General features: G+C 41.7%; 1 protein-coding gene across 2 annotated transcripts; it reads left to right on the forward strand.

The window, feature by feature from the left end:
* On the forward strand, positions 1-25597 carry LOC110520352 (neuroligin-4, X-linked-like). 2 transcript variants are annotated; one of them, XM_036974879.1, is made up of 10 exons: positions 1-488; positions 1538-1618; positions 4252-4906; positions 6958-7110; positions 12565-12750; positions 12884-13164; positions 20552-20713; positions 20883-21244; positions 21370-21516; positions 23218-25597. In XM_036974879.1, the coding sequence occupies exons 3-10, from the start codon at positions 4420-4422 to the stop codon at positions 24032-24034; spliced, it is 2595 nt and encodes an 864-aa protein (XP_036830774.1). In that variant the 5' UTR covers positions 1-488; positions 1538-1618; positions 4252-4419; the 3' UTR covers positions 24035-25597. The 2 variants fall into 2 exon arrangements, with proteins under 2 accessions (XP_036830774.1, XP_036830775.1); XM_036974880.1 differs by lacking the exon at positions 1-488 and having other exon boundaries at positions 498-1618; positions 12899-13164; positions 23218-24034.
* Positions 25598-25811: the final 214 nt, after the last annotated feature.

Here is a 25811-nt window from a genome sequence, read left to right on the forward strand (position 1 = left end):
GCAAGTTGGTTAAGAACAAATTCTTATTTACAATTACTGCCTACCCCGGCCAAGCCCTAACCCGGACAACTCTGGGCCAAATGTACGCCGTGCTATGGGACTCTCAATCACGGCCGGTTGTGATACAGCCTGTGTGTGTGTGTGTGTGACACCTGCAGATGAGATGAGCGTTCCTAAAAGTCCACATCAGGGAGCCAGTCCTCACATTGCCTCATAGCAGACACCTGAGGCAGGCTTGATATTGGAAGACATATCAGGCTACTGAATGACAAGGACTACACTCTGTCCTCCTAGGCACCCCTTTTAGGGATTTGTGTGTTTATAAAAGTACCCTCATGCACTGTACTGTTTTGGGCTTATGTTTGCACACCCTGTTTTTGGTTAATGTTTTTCTATGTTTGCTGAGAAGGTGAAGAGAGGATGGCGGGCACACAGGGATCTGAGAGGATGGAGAGAACGTGTGGAGGAAACAAAATCTGTCTGACATGGTGAATGTTCCCAAACACACTGAAAGAACGACACACACACACACACAACAGTATTTCTAGTATAGCTGTTACCATTTACACCTCTACGTCTTCAGGATCCCATCCATACAGAGGCCTACTGCTCCTACCAGCGTTCTAGCTCTTGGGGGCCACAAAGTCAGATTTGTGCAGTGTATAATTTGTTTATAGAACCAGATCGTCTATGTAGGGAGAATCATCTTTGTTGTGTGGCATCGTGGGTTAGGGTTAGAGTTAGGGTAGCGTCATGGGAGGGGACATGAATCACTGAGCTGACATTAAGGGTTAGGGATTGAGGTGACTGGGTGAGTCATGTCATGTCTCTCTCACTCATACACACACACTGTCCACCGGAATGGCCCCAGGAAAGAATACAGACATAGGGTAGTTATTGGAGACAGAAAAACACACTAATGTGATGTCATCTTGTGACTTAGTTTCATTGAAGGTTGTTTGTCACAAAGTTGTGTGTGTGTGATTGTATGTATTTTACCGTTGGTGCTGCAATGATACAATGTGTGGTTTTGGCAAAGCCTAGTGTTTAGAAGATATCCCATTCCATTTATGTTCCATCTTGTCTGAGACACAGTTATCCCAACATGGATTCAGAAGTTAAGATGGGCTGTGTTGTTGTGATTACTGATAGCCTGTCCTGTGGTGTGTGTGTATGTGTGTGTCTGTCCCAGCTGATGAGGGTGCATGAATCTATTGGCTGCAGGCTCCATTCAACACTGTCCAATAGCATCTGGAGAGAGACAGAGAGAGAGAGAGAGAGAAAGAGAGCGAGAAAGATGTGAACGTCGTAGTTTTTTCTTCTGTTAACGATAATCACGTCCTGTACGGTATTCAGTTGTTGCGGGGTTCAGACCACAAATACTTAGGCTATTCCCGGGAGCTCACGGCAACGGTGGAATTTACCCCAGGCACGTCGCTGGTGCACGAGGCTCTGCAGTCATCGACACACGGTCCCAGGATTTCTCTCACCGCTCTCCTGTCCTCTCTCCCCATCTTCTTTTCTGTTTTCTTCGCAGTGAGGGATGAAACGCTCTGTCAGCTGACATTTTTACTGCAGCAGCTGCGTGAACAGACCAATGGAGCAATGACGTGTGTCGGTGAGTCTCATTTATCACCATGTTCTACTGTGTGTGTGTGTGTGTGTGTGTGGGGGGGGGGGGGGGGGTCCTGGGGTCCTGTATGCTACAGTACGCTCATTACTATTCATCTGATGTTGCGCTTCACAGTCACATTTTTGTGACTAAAACCCCGCTATAGAATGTATTTCACTATTGGCTGTATATAATAGATAAATAGCTGGATTTCAGATGGATAAAAGGTTGATTGTCTTTAGACATGTCCTGAGTCTAAACGTCATGATTTAAGCAACACAACCGGTGTCATGGCCCCTGTAGCACCTGGGGGGTGTCACTGCAGCGAATGGAGAGGAATGGGCTCTGATTAAAATATCCAGCCATATGCCGCTGATACAGGTCCAGATATATGATACCTGATGATGCAGCTGCAGTACCAGTCACAGCCAAGAGATAACATTTAAATGTTACATATTAATTTCTCTCTCTCGCGCGCGCTCTCTCCATCTCTTTCTCTAAAATCGATTCAAATCAAATTACCTTTGTTGGCACGAATGGGAACGACCAATACAAGATCAATGCTATAGCAACAACAACAACTTGTGCGGACGTTTTAAACATTCATACTAATTTCCCCAAAAGGGCAGGGGGTTTCTGAGATTTAGAAACCAAAGACCGATATTTAACAAAAATTACAATAAGGAAATTACATGAATGACAATTGCAACAACTAGCACATACTGTGCTGCCAGCGCCAAGACTGTTGCCATGTCGATTTTGAATGAAGGCACAAATTATTATTCCACTGAAATAATAATATAGATCATTACACTGAAGTTAAGTGGTAACTGGGCAAAATAATGCCCTAATGGTGAGTAACTAACTATAACTTGTTACCATGATATTGCAATGCTATTACCATTTTATCCTGTGCTGTAGGTGATTTAAGCGTCTAAGTCATGGTGGGGCTAACTCCACACATTTTTTTAGATGCATGCCAGCAAAGCCACTACACAACATTACACTAAACAATACATTAATTGCACTATAATGGTGACAAACAGAGCCCACAAACTGTTAGGGCCTACATAAAGCTGTCCCAACAGCAGAGCTTTCTTTTCAGCACCATGGAGTGAATCCTTACCACCGCTACACCTGGCTATCAGCGGAGCCTTGTCTGGCAGCGAAACAGTTAATTCAGCCTCATTTACCTCCTTTTTAAAAAACATAGCTGATATGGTTGACTTGCTTAAACAAATGTGATTTCTTCTGACAATTGAGATGTACAAACTATGGCATAAAGGAACGAGAGGTAATCGTAATTTCGATTAAGACATTTAATGAATGAGCTAAGATGGACGTAGTCAATACAACTATTTGTTCAGCACTTTTGAAATATATAGCGACAGAATTCAGATCATGGGCCGTTCTTAACGTATTCTCCCTGTACATCAAGTCAGAACCTAGGATAAATAAAGGGGGCATATAAGCAGACAATGAAAGCTATTTCAAAATTCAATGATGACGTTTCTCTAAAACAGGCTATAGGCTACATGTGCACCACTAAGTCAGAACAGTAGGCTAAGTTCTGAGGGGGATAGGTGCCAAATTATTAGGGTGAGGCACATGGGTTACTAACAGCTTACTACACAACATACACGTAGTATTACTTTCTTAGCTACAGTATACATATCTCCCTAGCAAATTACATTACTTATTATTTAATACATTTTTGGAATCACTGTTGTGCTGTGCTCACTTGAACAGGAATGTGGTGCAGCAGTCCTTCTTGTGGGCAAATTTTGTCATGATGATGACTGCTTGTCTAGCTTGGAAGCTAAGATTTTGAAAGTATTATGTTGACATGATCAGTTCAATCACAGCTACAGTAGATATAATGTGATTTGACGTCATTTTATCTGTGGCCAATGACCTTGAGGATTCTTGGATGTGCACTTCAAATGTAAGTCTATGACAGCACCCGTTAGGGCTTGAAAAGTCTAGCTCTCCCTGTAGATTTTGAGGTGATGTAGTGTCCCCATGAGTGACAGAACACTGAGCCAATCATGGCACAACTAGAGAAGATGACCAACCCCTATGCTCTGTATTTTCCACTAGCTGCCCCTACACCACAGAAAGCACTGAGCTAGGCTGAAGCACTTGCATGTTTGTACGTGGCTTTATTAACTCATTACATTTTTTTTTTTTACATTGTTTGCCAAAATAACATGCAAAACAGGCAACAAAAAAACAAGTGGGGCTCAAAATGACAGGTCGCCACTGGCTGCTATGTAAAATTATACCAAGATTGCTCTCAGTTTCTCTTTAGTTGGAGCATGAGAGGAGAACATGTCTCTCAGTTTCTACCACTCTGCACCCTGAGAGGTTGCAGCCTGTTCTCTCTGGCCAGTCATGTTGTTTTAATGGGGTCTTCATGTCTATACAAAGTCCGCCTTTATTTGTGGCATTGTACTCTTTCAGACTAGGCTGTGTCAAAACTTGCATGCTTTTTTTCAACTGGCAGTGGAAGAGGGAATTTTCCCAGTTCAGCCCGCACGCTTGGAGGAGAACCATTCTACATGCAGTATGTATATATAATTCAAGCTCTGTCTCTGCTTTTTCTCTCTGTCTGTCTCTGTCGATCTCCCTCCCTCCAGGCAGAACAGTGTGACTGTACGAAGAGAACCGGGAGGTGACTGGCTGACCCAGGGAGGAGAGAGACATATTCTGAGACAAATACACACAAAAAACTGAGCAGGGCTGTGTGAGTGTGTGTTAAACTCTCAGACGGAGTCCTGATCTAAACCGAACGCCGACACTCCCACATGTCTCCCCCGTCTCCCCCCACCCCTATCCCCTCTCTGCCCTCCTATCTACTGTGTGTCCTCTCCATGTTCCTGTCCCTGTCCAGACTGAGGGGCATCCTCCCCCCTCTCCTCTCCCTTGTCCTGTCCCTCCCCCCTGCTGCTAGCCAGTCAGTCATCACCACGTCCCAGGGCAGACTGAGGGGTCAGTTGACCCCCCTGCCTTCTGACCTGCTGGGCCCTGTGGTCCAGTACCTGGGGGTCCCCTACGCCCGCCCCCCCACCGGGGAGAGACGCTTCCAGCCCCCCGAGCCCCCACTGTCCTGGCCAGGGGTGAGGAACGCCACCCAGTTTTCCCCCGTCTGTCCCCAGCCTGTAGAGGAACACAGCCTGCTGACAGAGATGTTACCTCTCTGGTACTCTGCCAATCTGGACATAGCCAGCACATACCTGTCACAGCAGAGTGAAGACTGCCTCCACCTCAATATATACGTCCCTACTGAGGAAGGTATGTAGTATATACAGTACACACACACACAATCAAATCAAAGTTTATTTGTGACGTGCGCCGAATACAACATTTAACCTTACAGTTAAATGCTTACTTACAGACTCTAACCAACAGTGCAAAAATGTATTAGGTGAACAATAGGTAAGTAAAGAAATAAAAACAACAGTAAAAAGACAGTGAAAAACAGTAGCGAGGCTATATACAGTAGCAAGGCTACATACAGACACCGGTTAGTCAGGCTGATTGAGGTAGTATGTACATGTAGATATGGTTAAAGTGACTATGCATATATGATGAACAGAGAGTAGAAGTAGCGTAAAGAGGGGTTAGCGGGAGGATGCATCCATCTCTACATACAGTGGGTTAAAAAGTATTTAGTCAGCCACCAATTGTGCAAGTTCTCCTACTTAAAAAGATGAGAGAGGCCTGTAATTTTCATCATAGGTACACTTCAACTATGACAGACAAAATTAGAAAAAAAATCAGGAAAATCACATTGTAGGATTTTATTATTATTAGTTAGGAATTTATTTGCAAATTATGGTGGAAAATAAGTATTTGGACACCTACAAACCAGCAAGATTTCTGGCTCTCACAGACCTGTAACTTCTTCTTTAAGAGGCTCCTCTGTCCTCCACTCGTTACCTGTATTAATGGCACCTTTTTGAACTTGCTATCACTATAAAAGACACCTGTCCACAACCTCAAACAGTCACACTCCAAACTCCACTATGACCAAGACACCAGAAACAAAATTGTATACCTGCACCAGGCTGGGAAGACTGAATCTGCAATAGGTAAGCAGCTTGGTTTGAAGAAATCAACTGTGGGAGCAATTATTAGGAAATGGAAGACATACAAGACCACTGATAATCTCCCTCGATCTGGGGCTCCACGCAAGATCTCACCCCGTGGGGTCAAAATGATCACAAGAACGGTGAGCAAAAATCCTAGAACCACACGGGGGGACCTAGTGAATGACCTGCAGAGAGCTGGGACCAAAGTAACAAAGCCTACCATCAGTAACACACTACGCCGCCAGGGACTCAAGTCCTGCAGTGCCAGACGTGTCCCCCTGCTTAAGCTAGTACATGTCCAGGCCCGCCTGAAGTTTGCTAGAGAGCATTTGGATGATCCAGAAGAAGATTGGTAGAATGTCATATGGTCAGATGAAACCAAAATATAACTTTTTAGTAAAAACTCAACTCGTCGTGTTTGGAGGACAAAGAATGCTGAGTTGCATCCAAAGAACACCATACCTACTGTGAAGCATGAGGGTGGAAACATCATGCTTTGGGGCTGTTTTTCTGCAATGCAAAGGGACCAGGACGACTGATCCGTGTAAAGGAAAGAATGAATGGGGCCATGTATTGTGAGATTTTGAGTGAAAACCTCCTTCCATCAGCAAGGGCATTGAAGATGAAACGTGGCTGGGTCTTTCAGCATGACAATGATCCCAAACACACCGCCCGGGCAGCGAAGCAGTCGCTTCGTAAGAAGCATTTCAAGGTCCTGGAGTGGCCTAACCAGTCTCCAGATCTCAACCCTATAGAAAATCTTTGGAGGGAGTTGAAAGTCCGTGTTGCCCAGCAACAGCCCCAAAACATCACTGCTCTAGAGGAGATCTGCATGGAGGAATGGGCCAAAATACCAGAAACAGTGTGTGAAACCCTTGTGAAGACTTACAGAAAACGTTTGACCTCTGTCATTGCAAACAAAGGGTATATAACAAAGTATTGAGATAAACTTTTGTTATTGACCAAATACTTATTTTCCACCATAATTTGCAAATAAATTAATAAAAAATCCTACAATGTGATTTTCTGGATTTTTTTTCCTAATTTTGTCTGTCATAGTTGAAGTGTACCTATGATAAAAATGACAGGCCTCTCTCATCTTTTTAAGTGGGAGAACTTGCACAATTGGTGGCTGACTAAATACTTTTTTGCCCCACTGTATTTATACATGCACCCACATATGTTTCTTTGCATACTGCAAGAGCTGTTGAACGTTCTGAAAATCTGGCTTGTGTGTGTGTGTGATTCCAGACATCCATGATGAGGGCGGTCTGCGGCCAGTGATGGTGTATGTCCATGGAGGTTCTTATTCTGAAGGGAGCGGCAACATGATGGACGGCAGTGTCCTCGCTAGCTATGGAAACGTCATTGTCATCACAATCAACTACAGGCTGGGAGTACTGGGTTAGTCAACTTCTTCATCAGCGTCGTCGTCATCTTTACCATCATCATCGTGAGATTCCGCCTAATCACCTTTCTGGCTTACTCTCTCACTGGTTGAAATGTCACCGGTCTGTGTTGCCACTGAGTAGCTAGCAGCCTGTAGACAGCCAGATTCATCTGTGTGTATGCCTGGTTAGAGGGGAGCCATCAGCTTCGTGTTTATGGCTCACTGTAGGTAGGGTTAAATTAAGCTTGAGAGAAGGAGGAGAGAGAGAGACTAGACACATTGGAAAGAATTAACCAAGAAACAGAGCAAACTAGAATGCTATTTGACCCTAAATAAAGAGTACAAAGTGGCAGAATACCTGACCACTGTGACTGACCCAAAATGAAGGAAGGTTTTGACTATGTAAATATTCAGTGAGCATAGCCTTGCTATTGACTGAGGTCGCCGTAGGCAGACCTGGCTCTTAAGAGAAGACAGACTATGTGCACACTGCCCACACAATGAGGTGGAAACTGAGCTGCACTTCCTAACCTCCTGCCAAATGTATGACCATATTAGAGACACATATTTCCCTCAGATTACACAGAACCACAAAGAATTTGAAAACAAATCAAATTTTGATAAAAAAAAACCCTCTCATATCTATTGGGTGAAATACCACAGTGTGCCATCACAGCAGCAAGATTTGTGACCTGTTGCCACAAGAAAAGGGCAACCAGTGAAGAACAACTATAATAAACTACAACCCATATTTATGTTGATTTATTTTCCCTTTTGTTCTTTAACTATTTGCGCATCGTTACAACACTGTACATAACATTTGAAATGTCTATTCCTTTGAAATGTTTGTTAATGTAATGTTTACTGTTTGTTTTTTATCATTTATTTCACTTATAAAAAATCTATTTAATTTGCTTTAGCAATGTAAATATATGTTTCCACTACCAATAAAGCGCTTTGAATTAAATTTAATTGAGATAAGAGAAGCAGGGTGCGAGGCAAGGAAGGGGAGGGAATAAGAGAGAGGATAAGAGAGGAGGAGAGGAGGTGATCTAGAGAAAGAGGTAGTGCAGAAAGGGTTAAGAGGAAAAGAGTGGGAGGGGAGGAGGAAAACAAGAGAGGAGGAGAGGAGGTGATCTAGAGAAAGAGGTAGTGCGGAAAGGGTTAAGAGGAAAAGAGTGGGAGGGGAGGAGGAAAACAAGAGAGGAGGAGAGGAGGTGATCTAGAGAAAGAGGTAGTGCAGAAAGGGTTAAGAGGAAAAGAGTGGGAGGGGAGGAGGAAAACAAGAGAGGAGGAGAGGAGGTGATCTAGAGAAAGAGGTAGTGCGGAAAGGGTTAAGAGGAAAAGAGTGGGAGGGGAGGAGGAAAACAAGAGGGGAGAAGAGGAGGTGATCTAGAGAAAGAGGTAGTGCGGAAAGGGTTAAGAGGAAAAGAGTGGGAGGGGAGGAGGAAAACAAGAGAGGAGGAGAGGAGGTGATCTAGAGAAAGAGGTAGTGCGGAAAGGGTTAAGAGGAAAAGAGTGAGAGGGGAGGAGGAAAACAAGAGGGGAGAAGAGGAGGTGATCTAGAGAAAGACGTAGTCCAGAAAGAGTTAAGAGGAAAAGAGTGGGAGGGGAGGAGGAAAACAAGAGGGCTAAGTGATCGGATTTATAATCATTGAATGTCACATGTATCTTGTGGCTCAGCCCTCAGTAACACACACACACTCCAGCTCATCCTGTTAGTGACACACTCATGTCCCTAGTGTGGCGTGTGAATTAGTGACACACTCATTTTGCGTGTGCATGTGTTCAGTGACACATGGATGTTCTGCTGTCCCAGGTCTACCCCAGGTCTGACTGAGGGTGGTGAGCAACGGTCACATGACATCATCAGTCACTGAGTCATGTCACCACATTACCCAGGGTCCTCAGGGTTTGGCTACACTGTAAAACATGTCTGTCAATCTGTGTTTAGACAATTAATTTGTTCTACAGTATAAGGGTTAGTGCGCAACTTTAGCCACTTACTGGATTAGGTTTAGGTTATAACGGCATACTGTAATACTTGTTATTATTGATTTATTAAAATCACTAATGAGAGATTTATAAATATCTGCCGTATTAACCAATCCCCAGTGAGAATACTAGTCTCATAATTGTAAGGAATCAAATCTAGTTTCAAGTGGAGATCGGCCTTTAGTTCCAAGTCCATATTTACATCCTGCTGTTCATGTCTTTGATGAAAAGTATTTTTTAAATACAATACAGTGCATTCGATACAGTGTATTGGGACCCCTTCACTTTTTCAACATTTTGTTACATTACAGCTTTATTCTAAATTGGTTTAAATAAAATGTTTCCCTCATCAATCTACACATAATACCCCATAATGGCAAATCGAAAACAGGTTTTTAGAAATGTATGTACATTTATAAAAACAACCAAACAGAAATACCTTATTTACATGAATATTCAGACCCTTTGCTATGAGACTCGAAATTGAGCTCAGGTGGATCCTGTTTCCATTGATCATCCTTGAGATTTTTCTACAACTTGATTGGAGTCCACCTGTGGTAAATTCAATTGATTGGACATGATTTGGAAAGGCATACACCTGTCTATATCAGGTCCCGCAGTTGACAGTGCATGTCAGAGCAAATACCAAGCCATGAGGTTGAAGGAATTGTCCGTAGAGCTCGGAGACAGAATTGTGTCAAGGCACAGATCTGGGAAAGGTTACCAAAAATGTCTGCAGCATTGAAGGTCCCCAAGAACACAGTGGCCTCCATCATATTAAGTGGAAGAAGTATGAAACCACCAAGACTCTTTCTAGAGTTATCCGCCTGGCCAATCGGGGGAGAAAGGCCTTCGTCAGGGAGGTGATCAAGAACCTGATGGTCACTCTGACAGCGCTCCAGAGTTCCTCTGTGGAGATGGGAGAACCTTCCAGAAGGACAACCATCTCTGTAGCACTCCACAATCAGGCCTTTATGGTAGAGTGGCCAGAAAGAAGCCACTCCTCTGTAAAAGGCACATGACAGCCTGCATGGAGTTTGCCAAGTAGCACCGAAAGGAATCTCAGACCACGTGAAACAGGATTCTCTGGTCTGATGAAAACAAGGTTGAACTTTTTGGCCTGAATACCAAGTGTCATATCTGGAGGAAACCTGGCACCGCTCATCACCTGGCCAATACCATCCCTACGGTGAAGCATAGTGGTGACAGCATCATGCTGTGGGGATGTTTTTCAGTAGCAAGGACTGTGAGACTAGTCAGGATTGAGGGAAAGATGAACGGAGCAAAGCACAGAGCGATCCTTGATGAAAACCTGCTCCAGAGCGCTCAGGACCCCGGACTGGTGCGAAGGTTCACCTTCCAACTGGAGGAGAATGACCCTAATCACATAGCCAAGACAACACAGGAGTGGCTTGGGGACACGTCTCTGAATGTCCTTGAGTGGTCCAGCCAGAGCCCGGACTTGAACCTGATCTAACATCTCTGGAGTAGAGGTCGACGAATTATGATTTTTCAACGCTGATACCGATACCAATTATTGGAGGACCAAAAAAAGCTGAATTAATCGGCCGATTTATATATTTTTTTAAATATATGTATATATATATATATATTTGTAATAATGACAATTACAACAATACTGAAGGAACACTTTTATTTTAACTTAATATAATACATCAATAAAATCAATTTAGTCTCAAATAAATAATGAAACATGTTCAATTTGGTTTAAATAATGCAAAAACAAAGTGTTGGGGAAGACAGTAAAAGTGCAATATTTGCCATGTAAAAAAGCTAACGTTTTAGTTCCTTGCTCAGAACATGAGAACATATAAAAGCTGGTGGTTCCTTTTAACATGAGTCTTCAATATTTCCAGGTAAGACGTTTTCTGTTATAGTTATTATAGGAATTCTAGGACTATTTCTCTCTCTACCCTTTGTATTTCATATACCTTTGACTATTGGATGTTCTTATAGGCACTTTAGTATTGCCAGCCTAATCTCGGGAGTTGATAGGCTTGAAGTCATAAACAGCGCAATGCTTGAAGCACAGCAAAGAGCTGCTGGCAAATGCAGGAAAGTGCTGTTTGAATGAATGCTTACGAGCCTGCTGCTGCCTACCAACGCTTGGTCAGACTGCTCTATCAAATCATAGACTTAATTATAATATAATAACACACAGAAATACGAGCCTTAGGTCATTAATTTGGTCAAATCTGTAAACTATCATTTTGAAAACAAAACGTTTATTCTTTCAGTGAAATACGGAACCGTTCTGTATTTTATCTAACGGGTGGCATCCCTAAGTCTAAATATTGCTGTTACATTGCAAAACCTTCAATGTTATGTCATAATTATGTACAATTCTGGCAAATTAATCACTGTATTTGTTAGGAAGATATGGTCTTCACACAGTTCGCAACGAGCCAGGCGGCCCAAACTGCTGCATATACCCTGACTCTGCTTGCACAGAATGCAAGAGAAGTGACAATTTCCCTAGTTAAAATAAATTAATGTTAGCAGGCAATATTAACTAAATATGCAGGTTTAAAAATATATACTTATGTATTGATTTTAATAAAGGCATTGATGTTTATGGTTAGGTACATTGGTGCAACGACAGTACTTTTTTCGCAAATGAGCTTGTTAAATCATCACCCGTTTGGCAAAGTAGGCTGTGATTCGATGATAAATTAACGGGCACCGCATCGATTATATGCAACGCATGACAAACTAGTAATATCATCAACCATGCGTAGTTAATCTGTGATTATGTTAAGATTGATTGTTTTTTATAAGATAAGTTTAATGCTAGCTAGCAACTTACCTTGGCTCCTTGCTGCACTCGTGTAACAGGTAGTCAGCCTGCCACACAGTCTCCTCGTGGAGTGCAATGTAATCGGCCATGATCGGTGTCCAAAAATGACGATTACCGATTGTTATGAAAACTTGAAATCCCCCCTAATTAATCGGCCACTCCGATTAATTGGTCGACCTCTGCTCTGGAGAGACCTGAAAATAGCTGTGCAGCGATGCTCCCCATCCAGCCTGACAGAGCTTGAGAGGATCTGCAGAGAAGAATGGGAGAAACTCCCCAAATACAGGTCTGCCAAGTTTGTAGCATCATACCCAAGAAGACTTGAGGCTGGAATCACTGACAAAGGTGCTTCAACAAAGTACTGAGTAAAGGGTCTGAATACTTAAATACTTGTAAATGTGATATTTGCTAAAAAAAACTAAACGGTTTTTGCTTTGTCGTTATGGGGTGTTGTGTGTAGATTGATGAGGAAAAACTACAATTCAATCAATTTAAAAATAAGTCTGTAACGTAACAAAATGTGGAAAAAGTCAAGGGGTCTGAATACTGTCCGAATGCACTGTATTTCTGTTGTGTTATATATATTTTTTTACTCTAATATCTACTAGACTTTCCTTCTATATTGTTGTGTATTTTATATGTGTTATTCCCTCAGGTTTCCTCAGTACGGGTGACCAGGCAGCTAAAGGCAACTATGGTCTGTTGGACCAGATCCAGGCTCTGCGTTGGGTGAAGGAGAACATTGCTGCATTCAGCGGAGACCCAGACAGAGTCACTGTGTTTGGCTCTGGGGCTGGAGCCTCCTGTGTCAGCCTACTAACTCTGTCCCACTACTCTGAGGGTAAGTAACCCCTGAACCCAACCTATGAACCCTTACCCTAGACCTTTAACTTCTAACTGTTAGCCTGGTCACACTTCTCAAAGAGTCACCTCCAATTCTTGACCCATAACCTCTGACCTCTAACCTCTGTCAGCATGCTGTGTATCAGATCTGTTCCAGAAGGCGATCATCCAGAGTGGGACAGCCCTGTCCAGCTGGGCGGTCAACTACCAGCCAGGGAAGTATGCAAGGCTGCTGGGGGACAAGGTGGGCTGCAGCCTGGAGGACTCATCAGAGCTCATCGTCTGTCTGCAGGGGAAGACCTACCAGGAGCTGGTGGAACAGAATATCACTCCAGCTAAATACCACACCGCCTTCGGACCTGTCATCGACGGTGATGTCATCCCTGATGACCCCCAGATACTCATGGAGCAGGTGAGAAAATATAGAACACTCTATGGCTTATATATATTAGACATGTATTACAAGTTATTCTTAAAATGTTAGACCTGGACATAGCACCCTTTCAGCAGCTGCGCTTGTCTTAAATTTTATATTAAATTGCTTGGATCATAGGAATCACTGTGCTGCCATATTTATAGACCTATCCAAGGCTTTTGATACTGTCGACCATCCCTTACTCATTCAAAGGTTGTCTGAAATGGGCCTTGACCAGACGTCTTGCAAGTGGTTTAGGAACTATCTGTCAGATAGGACACAATGTGTGCATTCTGATGGTGTTAAGTCAAGTTTCCTCGATATTACTAAAGGTGTCCTACAGGGGTCGATTTAAAGCCTAGGCAGCAGCTACTCTTCCTGGGGTCTGGCAAAATGAAGGCAGTTTTACAATTTTAATAACATTACAATACATTCATTACAGAATTCACAACACACTAATGTGGGCCCTCAGGCCCCTACTCCACTACCACACATCTACAACACAAAGTACATGTGTACATGTGTGTATGTTATCATATGTGTGTATGCATAGGTCTATGTCTATTTGACCATGCTGGTCATTTATGAACATTTGAACATCTTGGCCATGTTCTGTTATAATCTCCACCCGGCACAGCCAGAAGAGGACTGGCCACCCCTCATAGCCTGGTTCCTCTCTAGGTTTCTTCCTAGGTTTTGGCCTTTCTAGGGAGTTTTTCCTAGCCACCGTGCTTCTACACCTGCATTGCTTGCTGTTTTGGGTTTTAGGCTGGGTTTCTGTACAGCACTTTGAGATATCAGCTGATCTAAGTAGATTTGATTTCATATGCCTATGTTTGTGTTGCTTCACAGTCCAAGTTGTTCTATAAGGTGTGTTTTTATCAGTTTTTAAAAATCTGATTCTACTGCTTTAATCAATTGCCTGATGTGGAATAGAGTTTCATATAGTCATGGATCTATGTAGTACTGTGCACCTCCAGTAGTCTATTCTGGACTTGAAGAGACCTCTGGTGGCATGTCAAGATTTAGTTAGGTGTAGGGTTTAGTGAATGATTTCTCCCAAATACAATGCTTTTAGTTTTTGAAATATTTAGGACTAACTTATTCCTTGTCACCCATTCTGAAAGCTCTTTGTTAAGTGTTACAGTCATTTCAGTTGCTGTAGTAGCTGACGTGTATAGTGTTGAGTCATCCGCATACATAGACATACCGGCTTTACTCAATGTCGTTAGTAAAGACTGAAAAAAGTAAGGGGCCTAGACAGTTGCCCTGGGGAATTCCTGATTCTACCTTTATTATGTTGGAAAAGCTTCCATTAAAGAACACCCTCTGTGTTCTGTTAGACAGATAAATCTTTATCCACAAAATAGCAGGGGGTGTAAAGCCAAAACACAAAGTTTTTCCAGTAGCAGACTGATTGATAATGTCAAAAGCCGACTAACAGTCAAACAAACAGCATCTTTTTATCATCAATTTCTCTGAGCCAATCATCAGTCATTTGTGTAAGTGCTGTGCTTGTTGAATAACCTTCCCTATAAGCATGCTGAAAGTCTGTTGTCAATTTGTTTACTGTAAAATAGCATTGTATCTGGTCAAACACAATTTTTTCTACAACTTTACTAAGGGTTGGTAACAGTCTGATTGGTTGGCTATTTGAACCATGAAAGGGGGCTTTACTATTCTTAGGTAGCAGAATTAATTTTGCTTCCCTCCAGGCCTGAGGGCACACACATTCTAGTAGGCTTGAATTGAAGATATGGTAAATAGGAGTGGCAATATCACCCTTTCATTTGTTGCTGGCATGTCATGCCTAAGTTTGCTAATCTTGCCAATTATTTGTTTTTAAATAGTTGGCAATATCAGTCGGTTTTGTAATGAATGAGCCATCTGATTCAATGAATGATAGATGATGGAGCTGAGTTTGCTTTCCCAACATTTCATTGAAGGTGCTCCAAAGCGTTTTACTATTGTTCTTTGTCATTTATCTTTCATAGTGTAGTTTCTTCTTCTTTTTATTCAGTTTAGTCACATGATTTCTCAATTTGCAGTACATTTGCCAATCAGTTATGCAGCCAGACTTATTTGCCATCCCTTTTGCCTCATACATCTCAACCATACAATTTTTCTATTCCTCGTCAATCCACGGGGAGTTAACCATTTTTACAGTCATTTTCTTAATGGGTGCATGCTTATTAGTAACTGGGATAAGCAATTTCATTTCAATTTCAAGTGCAGTGTCTGTTTGCTCCTAATTACATACCACGGACCAACAAATATTATTTACATCAACAACATAGGAATCACTACAAAACTTATTGTATGACATCTTATACACTATATTAGGCCCAGCCTTAGGAACTTTGGGTTTCCTAGATATGGCCACTATATTGTGATCACTACATCCGATGGATCCAGATACTGCTTTCAAGCATATTTCTGCAGCATCAGTAAAGATGTGATCAATACATATTGTAAATGTCATTCCTGTGCTGTTTGTAACTACTCTGTTAGGTTGACTGATAACCTGAAGCAGGTTGCAGGCACTGGTTACAGTTTGAAGGTTTTTCTTGAGTGGGCAGCTTGATGAAAGACATTTTTTAATCACCTAGAAAATATACCTCTCTGTTGATATTGTAACGAACTTCTTCTTCTTCGTCTGATGATAAGTAGGAAGGATCGGACCTAAATGCAGCGTTGTAAGTGTCCATGATAATTTATTATATCAGAACACGAGAAAATGCAAAATAACAAAGTGAAGGAAAGAAATGAAAATGGAAACAGTTCTGTATGGTGAAGACACAGAAAACATAGAATGCCCACCCCAATTCACGCCCTGACCAAACTAAAATAGAGACATAAAAATGGAACTACGGTCAGGACGTGACAGATATTGTATACATTATCAAGCATTTCACACATGCTATCCAGCTACTGACTGTTAACACTCTATGGTCTATAGTAGCTTCCCACAAGAATGGGCTTTAGGTGAGGCAGATGAACCTGTAGCCATATTACTTCAACAGTATTTAACATGAGATCCTCTCTAATCTTTACAGGAATGTGGTTCTGAATATAAACAGCAACACCTCCACCACTGGCATTTCTGTATTTTCTGTAAATGTATTGCTACCACTGTATCAATAAAGGTATTGTCTAAGTGAGTTTCAAAGATAGTCAGAAAATGAATGTAATCTGTTACTACAAGTTATTAATTTCATGAACCTTGTTTCTTAACTTCTTGACGCTACCTATCCCTTAAGCGGGATAATTGTCATCAGCAACCGCTGAATAGCATAGCGCCACAGTCAAATAATATTACAAAAAAATATTCATATTCATGAAATCCCAAGTGCAATATTGCAAAACACAGCTTAGCCTTTTGTTAATCCACCTTTCGTCTCAGATTTAGAAATTATGCTTTACAGCGAAAGCAATCCAAGCGTTTGTGTAAGTTTATCGATAGCACAACAAAACATTATGTACACTAAGCATTAAGTAGCTAGGTCACGAATCAGAAAAGCAATCAAATTAATCGTTTATCTTTGATCTTCGGATGTTTTCACTCACAAGACTCCCAGTTACACAACAAATGTTCCTTTTGTTCCATAAAAAATATTTTTATATCCAAATACCTGTTTGTCGCGTTATGTTCAGAAATCCACAGAAAGAGCGGTCAGGACAACGCAGACGAAAATTCCAAATAATATCCATAATGTCCACAGAAACATGTCAAACGTTTTTTATAATCAATCCTTAGGTTGTTTTTAAAATATATATTCGATAATATATCAACCGTGAGTGTAGGTTTTTCAATAGGACCGGGAGAAACAATGGCCACTTTACTCTGTTACGCAAAACTCACTCTGAGAGCCCCCACCTATCCACTTACGCAATGTGATCTTTCTCGCTCATTTTTCAAAATAAAAGCCTGAAACTATGTCTAAAGTCTGACACCTTAGGGAAGCCATAGAAAAAGGAATCTGGTTGATATCCCTTTAAATGGAGGATAGGCATGCATAGGAACAGAGAGGTTTCAAAATAAGAGGCACTTCCTGATTTTCCTCAGGTTTTCGCCTGCAATATCAGTTCTGTTATACTCACAGACAATCTTTTGACAGTTTTGGAAACTTTAGAGTGTTTTCTATCCTAATCTGACAATTATATGCATATTCTAGTTTCTGCGGCTGAGAAATAGGCAGTTTCAAATGGGTACGTTTTTTTGCCAAAAACAAAAATACTGTCCCCTACACCCAAAATGTAAAGCTACATATGTTAACGTGGGCTATTTTGAGCACTTTTCTGGTAGGCTTGCTTCTTTTCATAGCTTTATTGGGAAGCTTAGCAGAAGTAGATATTCTCATGGTATTTATGTTAGTTCAGGGTGAGCTGCACACTAGGGCACACCACCTCATTGCTAACAGCATAAATCTGGTTCATAGACACATGATTGCTGCATACAATAGCTGTAGGTTCAGCAGAGGCATTCAGGGCAGTTAGAGGGACATATATTAGGTTACTTACATTGTGTCTACCAATGCCCCTGATATAATGTACATTTTCTAAAGCATTATGATGACTCAGCGACACAATGGTAGGGATTAACTGAGCTGGGCTTGGGTCATTGAGCAGGTTCCCACCTATAAATATCTGGGCTTTTGGACTGACAATATGTCTGTAAAAAACATATGGATGAGCTAGTTAAGAAGCTGACATTTAAAGTAGGTTTCTTTTATAGAACTAGATCATGCTGATCAACAAGAGGCAGATTGTATAGTCAACTTTCCTGCCAGAGCTTGACTAAGGTGACCATTTATTGGAATACAGCAGGCACTACTCTTAACCCTTTGGATGCCGTCTACCATAGTACCCTTCGCTTTATCACAGGTGATAGTTTTAATACGTATCACTGCATCCTGTATTAAAAGGTTGGCTGGTTCTCATTAAAGTTCCGTATATCACTTCATGAGTCCCTTTTTGTGTTCAAAGCTCTACTATACAAGCTCTTGACTTACCTAACTTAGTTTTAAAAACATGAGATACCAAACACGTTCACAGGGTTGGTCTCCACCAAACCTGGTATATCTGTTTTTCAACATTTTGTGACAAAATAGCCCAACACAAATGACAAAGCACGTGTCACTCAATTCAATACTTCCTAGTTTCATGTATCGAACGGTTATTTCAGTTATATTAAAACCAGGAAAACCTGGAGTCCCCTGCTGATTATAGACCCTTAAGTTTAATAAATTGTGACAATAAAATAATAACAAAGCTTATAAGCAATAGAATGGCAAAAATCTTAACAGACCTGATACAGTATATATTAATTAAACAGGGTTTATTGAAAATATACACAAACAAATATAATAACATGTTTCAGTTCAATACAATACCCCAAAAAACAAGATTTACATTTATCAATAATGTCTGTTGATGCCGAGAAGGCTTTCAACCATCTTGAATGGTATTTTCTATTCACAACTTTGGAAGCTTTCTACTTTCCAGCTGAAATAATACATTTGTAAAAATATTGCATGAATGTCCCAAAGCCAAAATATACACAAATAATAAATTATCTGCTGAAATTGCTTTAGAAAGGTGCACAAGACAGGGATGTCCCCTCTCCCCACTCCTGTTTGCACTGGCTATTTAACTACTTGCAGAAATAATTAGACAGGACCCAAATGTAACAGGTATCAGTATTGGTAAGCATGAATAAAAAAAACAACTTATTTGCAGATGATCTCCTGATATACCTGACCAATATTGAAAACTCAATGCCCCCTTTTGCTAAAAATATTTTATGAATACTCAAATCTCAGGATCAAAAATATATGTGGAAAAAATGAAATAATGGCATTAGGAAAAAGTAAAAGAATAAGTCACGATCTACAGGAGTCCTTTAAGTGGACCACAAAAAATATGAAATACTAAGGATGCTTAATAAATAACAACAAATAACTTTATTCCATTACTCAACTATATGAAAGCAGGTCTAATTAAATGGAAATATCTTCCCATAAATCTTACAGGTAGGATAAACCTCTTTAGAATGGCATGGCTGCCAATGATTTTGGATTTAATACCAAGTACCCTACCGAAGACATTCTTTAAAAAAGTATACTTGGTCATAACAGACTTTATATGGGAAAATAAAATGTATAGAATTTTAAAAAAAGTTGAACATCTTCCTAAGTCTGAGGGTGGTTTTAACCTTCCAGACATGGAATTGTATCAACTCACTACCCAAGGCTTTTACTTGCAACATATGATAAAATGCACTAAAGAGGAACAATGGTACATATTGAAAATGCAGATGCTCATCTCCAGAATCAACTTCATAGTTAAGAACACTATAAGAGTATTGAAGAAAATGAAACATATTCTACAAGAAAAAATATCATTCCCTAAAAACACAACCTTATGGAACAATCCTTGGATAGCTTTTCAGAATTCACAGATGAATTGGTCCACATGGAAAACTAAAGGCATAGAAACCCTAAATGACTTGGTAACAGAAAATAAATGTATTTCCATGACAGAATTAAAAAGTAATTTTGGACTGACCAGTGGTCAGTAGTTTTAAATATTTGCAACTTAAAAGTTACGGAAACCGATGCTCAAATGATAGGGAACATACAATACCTTGCAGAGGGCATATCCAACTGACAGTCTCTTAGAAAAATATATAAACTATTGCAACCAAGACTTATAAAGATGGAGGTATAAACTACTGTATATATTTTTTTTATACAAGATTCAAAATTCATGTCTTACGTGTAAAACTAATAATGACTCAATAATCCATGCTTTTTGGGAATGCTATAAAGTCCGGAAGTTGTGGGCGGAGCTATAAAGTTAGCTGTCAGAAGTATTTCAATGTAACTTACTTTTAATCCGTCTGCATATTTCAAGACATGGCATATTGGGGTGTAGTTAGATACCAATGGACTGGACAATAATCTTCTCATCACTTGAAAAAAACTATTGTAAAAACTTGGAAATAAATCAATCCGCCATCATTAACACAATGGAAAAATCCAATGATTTATTTTTAAAATATATAAATAGCATTGGCAACTGAGAAAAACAAATCGATACAATTGCAGGCCAATTAGCAAACAATAATGCAGGCACTAGGGATGGGGGTGTGAGCATGCTGGTCCGGGCAGTTGAAATGTACTCATTTTGTAAGTTGTCTGTAAGTTGATGTTCGTATAAGTTTGTATATGGAGTAAAAAAAGAATAATAATATAATTGGGCTCCCCTGATTAAATAAAAGTTCATAATAAAATATGGTTTATTAGATTTAGCAAGATTTGGTTCTGAGTCAGGGTTAAGGATGCATAATGTTGTTATTGTCAACCCTGTTCATCACACATAGGGAGAGTTCCTCAACTATGACATCATGCTGGGTGTGAACCAGGGGGAGGGGCTTCAGTTTGTTGACGGGATGGTGGACAGTGAGGATGGTGTCTCCAGCGACGATTTTGACTTTGCCGTGTCGGACTTCGTGGACAGTCTCTACGGCTACCCGGAGGGGAAGGTAGGCTGTAGGAAAATATATATGCCCATCCAGTGTTTCTACGGTGCTGGAGGGCAAATAATAAGTTCAGCAAAAAGTAGAACTACACTCTGCATGCTGTAATCTGTCTATGCTCTCATGTGCTTTATTGACAAGGTCTTTTTTTACCTTGTTTTTATCCTTGCGGCAGGACACGCTGAGAGAGAGCATCAAGTTCATGTACACAGACTGGGCCGACCGGGAGAACCCTGAAACACGGCGGAAGACGCTAGTTGCGCTTTTCACTGATCACCAGTGGGTGGCGCCGGCGGTGGCCACAGCAGACCTCCATGCCCAGTACGGATCGCCAACATATTTCTACTCCTTCTACCACCACTGTCAGAGTGACGCGTCGCCCGCCTGGGCTGACTCCGCTCATGGAGATGAGGTGCCGTATGTGTTCGGTCTGCCGCTGATCGGCCCCACGGACCTCTTCAACTGTAACTTTTCTAAGAACGATGTGATGCTCAGCGCCGTGGTCATGACATACTGGACCAACTTCGCCAAGACAGGGTGAGAAAAATCTCTTGTCTAACTCCTTTGCTAAGAAACATCTTACTTTCCTCTAATGAATGGTAAAGTAACAACAGTTCACTTTTAAGATCACATTTTCTGATTGTGTTGGTGCTGTGTCTCAGAGATCCTAACCAGCCGGTGCCCCAGGACACCAAGTTCATCCACACCAAACCCAACCGTTTTGAGGAGGTGGCCTGGGCCAAGTACACCCCCAAGGAACAGCTGTACCTGCACATCGGCCTGAAGCCACGCGTCAGAGACCACTACAGGTAGATCAGATAATCACAGTCCACTACAGAACACTACAGGTAGATCAGATTATCACAGACCACTACAGGTAGATCAGATAATCACAGACCACTACAGGTAGATCAGATAATCACAGTCCACTACAGGTAGATCAGATAATCACAGAACACTACAGGTAGATCAGATTATCACAGACCACTACAGGTAGATCAGATAATCACAGACCACTACAGGTAGATCAGATAATCACAGTCCACTACAGAACACTACAGGTAGATCAGATTATCACAGACCACTACAGGTAGATCAAATATTCACAGACTACTACAGGCCACTACAGGTAGATCAGATTATCACAGGCCACTACAGGTAGATCAGATTATCACAGGCCACTACAGGTAGATCAGATTATCACAGACCACTACAGGTAGATCAAATAATCACAGACTACTACAGGTCACTACAGGTAGTTCAGATTATCACAGGCCACTACAGGTAGATCACATAGTCAGAGACCAGTACAGGTAGATCAGATCATCACAGACCACTACAGGTAGATCAGATAATCACAGACCACTACAGGTAGATCACATAGTCAGAGACCAGTACAGGTAGATCAGATAATCACAGACCACTACAGGTAGATCAGATTATCACAGACCACTACAGGTAGATCAGATAATCAGAGTCCACTACAGAACACTACAGGTAGATCAGATTATCACAGACCACTACAGGTAGATCAAATATTCACAGACTACTACAGGCCACTACAGGTAGATCAGATTATCACAGGCCACTACAGGTAGATCAGATTATCACAGACCACTACAGGTAGATCAAATATTCACAGACTATTACAGGCCACTACATGTAGATCAGATTATCACAGGCCACTACAGGTAGTTCAGATTATCACAGGCCACTACAGGTAGATCAGATTATCACAGACCACTACAGGTAGATCAAATAATCACAGACTACTACAGGCCACTACAGGTAGATCAGATTATCACAGGCCACTACAGGTAGATCACATAGTCAGAGACCAGTACAGGTAGATCAGATTATCACAGACCACTACAGGTAGATCAAATATTCACAGACTACTACAGGCCACTACAGGTAGATCAGATTATCACAGGCCATTACAGGTAGATCAGATTATCACAGGCCACTACAGGTAGATCAGATTATCACAGACCACTACAGGTAGATCAAATAATCACAGACTACTACAGGCCACTACATGTAGATCAGATTATCACAGGCCACTACAGGTAGATCACATAGTCAGAGACCAGTACAGGTAGATCAGATTATCACAGACCACCACAGGTAGATCAAATAATCACAGACTACTACAGGCCACTACATGTAGATCAGATTATCACAGGCCACTACAGGTAGATCACATAGTCAGAGACCAGTACAGGTAGATCAGATTATCACAGACCACTACAGGTAGATATTCCTTTGCCTACCTTTCCAAGAGCAATATATATCTTGCTGCTTCCATATCTTGTTAAATTATGTATAATGAACCACTTTGCAGTGTTAGCACTTCATGCTAGCAGCACTTGCCACTTTCCCCTTCTGACTGTTTAATGTATAATAACTATAATTTATAATGTATGATGTTATCTTACGTTATTGTGTATATTATCCGATTCCTTGTTAAATGTCTTTTTTCTTTGTATGGATGATGATTCTGACTCCAGAGCCGCCAAGACAGCTTTCTGGCTACAGCTGGTGCCCCACCTCCACAACATCAACGAGTTGCTGCAGTATGTGTCCTCTGCAACCCACAGCCCTCCCCAGGACACCACCCCCCACTCCTACACCAAGCGGCTGTCTAAAGGCCTGGGCTTGGGTAGCACGCGCCACCCCAACCCCAACCCCCCTGCCACGCCCCAGGCTCCAGCACTGCAGGGGGAGGAGCTGCAGGTCCCCCACCCCGTCATGGAGGACTACTCCACTGAGCTGAGTGTTACCATCGCAGTGGGAGCCTCACTCCTTTTCCTCAACATCCTGGCCTTTGCAGCTCTGCTCTACAAGAAGGACAAACGCAAGATGGAACACCGGAGGCTGCCACGCCCACCTCCACGCCGTGACATCATGAACGCTGACATCACACACCAACTGCAGGGGGAGGGACTTCTGAAGCAGCTGGAGGCTGAGGCTCTGCACCAACACAACACGCTGGAGATACACGACACACACAACATACACCACACACTGGAGGCTCTGGACACGCTGGACACACAGGACATCTACAACACTCTGGACACCCTGCGACTGACCTGTCCACCTGACTACACCCTGACCCTGAGACGCTCCCCTGACGACGTGCCCCTGATGACCCCCAGGTCCCTGCCCATGACCCCTGGCTCTCACCCTGCCACCCCCATGACCCCTGGATCTGTTGTGGGGGTACAGCCCATGCAGGGCTATAGTCCTTACAGTAACACTCACCTGCCCCATACACACACGCACACACACCCCAGCACACACACACATTCTACCACACGTGTATAACCACAGACAGAGATGGGGCAGAACGAAGCAGGATAGTTTCTCCAGCACCTAAGATGGCGGAACGATCCAGTCTGCCGTGTTGCATGAATAGAACAATGAGGGAGCGGAAGTGATGAACTCTGGGAGATTAAGTAATGTGCATCAGTAAAAAGAACATTATAAATGAGAACATCCAATATGGCTGCCAATTTGGTCAATACATCATGGAAACATTGCTTCTAAAAGCTGCGTCCGAAATGGCTGAAGTTGCCATGTGACTTGCCCTAGAGCGGGGCTGCTGTGATGTCCAGATCAGACTACTGACTGAACCCTCTGGGAACAACTTGAAGAACCTGTGAAATGTGAATGTAGAATATTTCAATTGCAATGAAATCCTTCAGAGGATCAATGTTCGCTGTAGTTCTGTGCTCAGCCAGGCCAGGGATGTAGTCTGAAGGACAGACAGACAGACACACAGACAGACAGAGAACAACAGATGGACAGGGACAGAGACAGACTGTATTCGTAGCACCTGGGACAAATTCCTCTGAATGGTTCAACAATAACAAGTTCAACAGTCCGAAGATCTACCAACCAGCAGTCTGTTCAAATATGTAAATAACTTGTAAACATAATGGAGAAAAGATGGTAAGATTTAAAGCTTTTACTGTTTTATTGCATTCAATGTTATTTAACGACCGTAGGTTTTAATTTGAGTTGATTATAAATGTATAGGTCCCCAGAACAAGATGTAACTTGACGCTTGACTAACCCTGACCACATCTATCAAGATGTAAACCCTGACCCTAAACACTAACCCTGACCACATCTATGCCCAACCTCTTCCCTGATCTGAAACTTGTACTGGGACATGGAACTGGGTCTATTTTTGGCCCCATCTCTCAGCCATGGACCCATACTTTTGTCCTTACCCCTGACCTGTAACCTTTGACCCTGACCTCTAACCCTATCCTCATCCTAACTTTGACCTACATCCTAACTTGGACCCTCAACCTGTCTATGAACTCTTATTTCAGTCCTTACACTTATTGACCCCTTACCTCTAACCCTGTCTTCTAACCCTGATCCTGACCCTACCTACTTCCACCATGTCTCCCAGAGACAAAACTGATCAGTTGACCTGAGACCCAAATTCAATCATACTGAAGTCTAAAACGTTGCGATTAAAATCCGTCCCGACACAAATCCTGCATTTGTGAGCTTTTTGAACCATAAAATAAAACGAATATGAAATCATATACTGAAAGCTGAAATAGTGGATCTGAAAAACAATGATTCTTATTTGAAATACTCCCATAGGCTAGATTAAAATATTATTTTTTTTCCAAATATTTTCAGTTTCTGCCTTAACAGATGGAAGGATTCTTTGCTGTATGTACTGTATGAACTTTCTGCTCCATTTTGTTAAATAAAGTATCAGTATTTTACCATTTATATGTTTCTCATATACAGTGCCTTCGGAAAGTATTCAGACCCCTTGACTTTTTCCACATTTTGGTACATTACAGCCTTATTCTAAAATTTATTAAATCGTTTTTTCCCCCCTCATCAATCTACACACAAAACCCAATAATGACAAAAACAAAAACAGGTTTAGAAATTTTTGCATATTTCTTAGAAATAAAAAATGGAAATATCACATTTATATAAGTATTCAGACCCTTTACTCAGTACTTTGTTAAACACCCTTTGTTAGCGATTACAGCACCGAGTCTTCTTGTGTATGACACTACAAGCTTGGCACATCTGTATTTGGGGAGTTTCTCCCATTTCTCTA

Source organism: Oncorhynchus mykiss, chromosome 3 (genome assembly GCF_013265735.2).
Source record: "Oncorhynchus mykiss isolate Arlee chromosome 3, USDA_OmykA_1.1, whole genome shotgun sequence".
NCBI classification, from domain to species: Eukaryota; Metazoa; Chordata; class Actinopteri; order Salmoniformes; family Salmonidae; genus Oncorhynchus; species Oncorhynchus mykiss.

Coding starts and splice junctions, on each gene's coding strand:
- LOC110520352 (XM_036974879.1), top strand. CDS start 4,420: ATGTCTCCCCCGTCTCCCCCCACCCCTATCCCCTCTCTGCCCTCCTAT. Junction 4,907..6,957: donor ATACGTCCCTACTGAGGAAG/GTATGTAGTATA, acceptor GTGTGATTCCAG/ACATCCATGATGAGGGCGGT. Junction 13,165..20,551: donor CCCAGATACTCATGGAGCAG/GTGAGAAAATAT, acceptor CATCACACATAG/GGAGAGTTCCTCAACTATGA.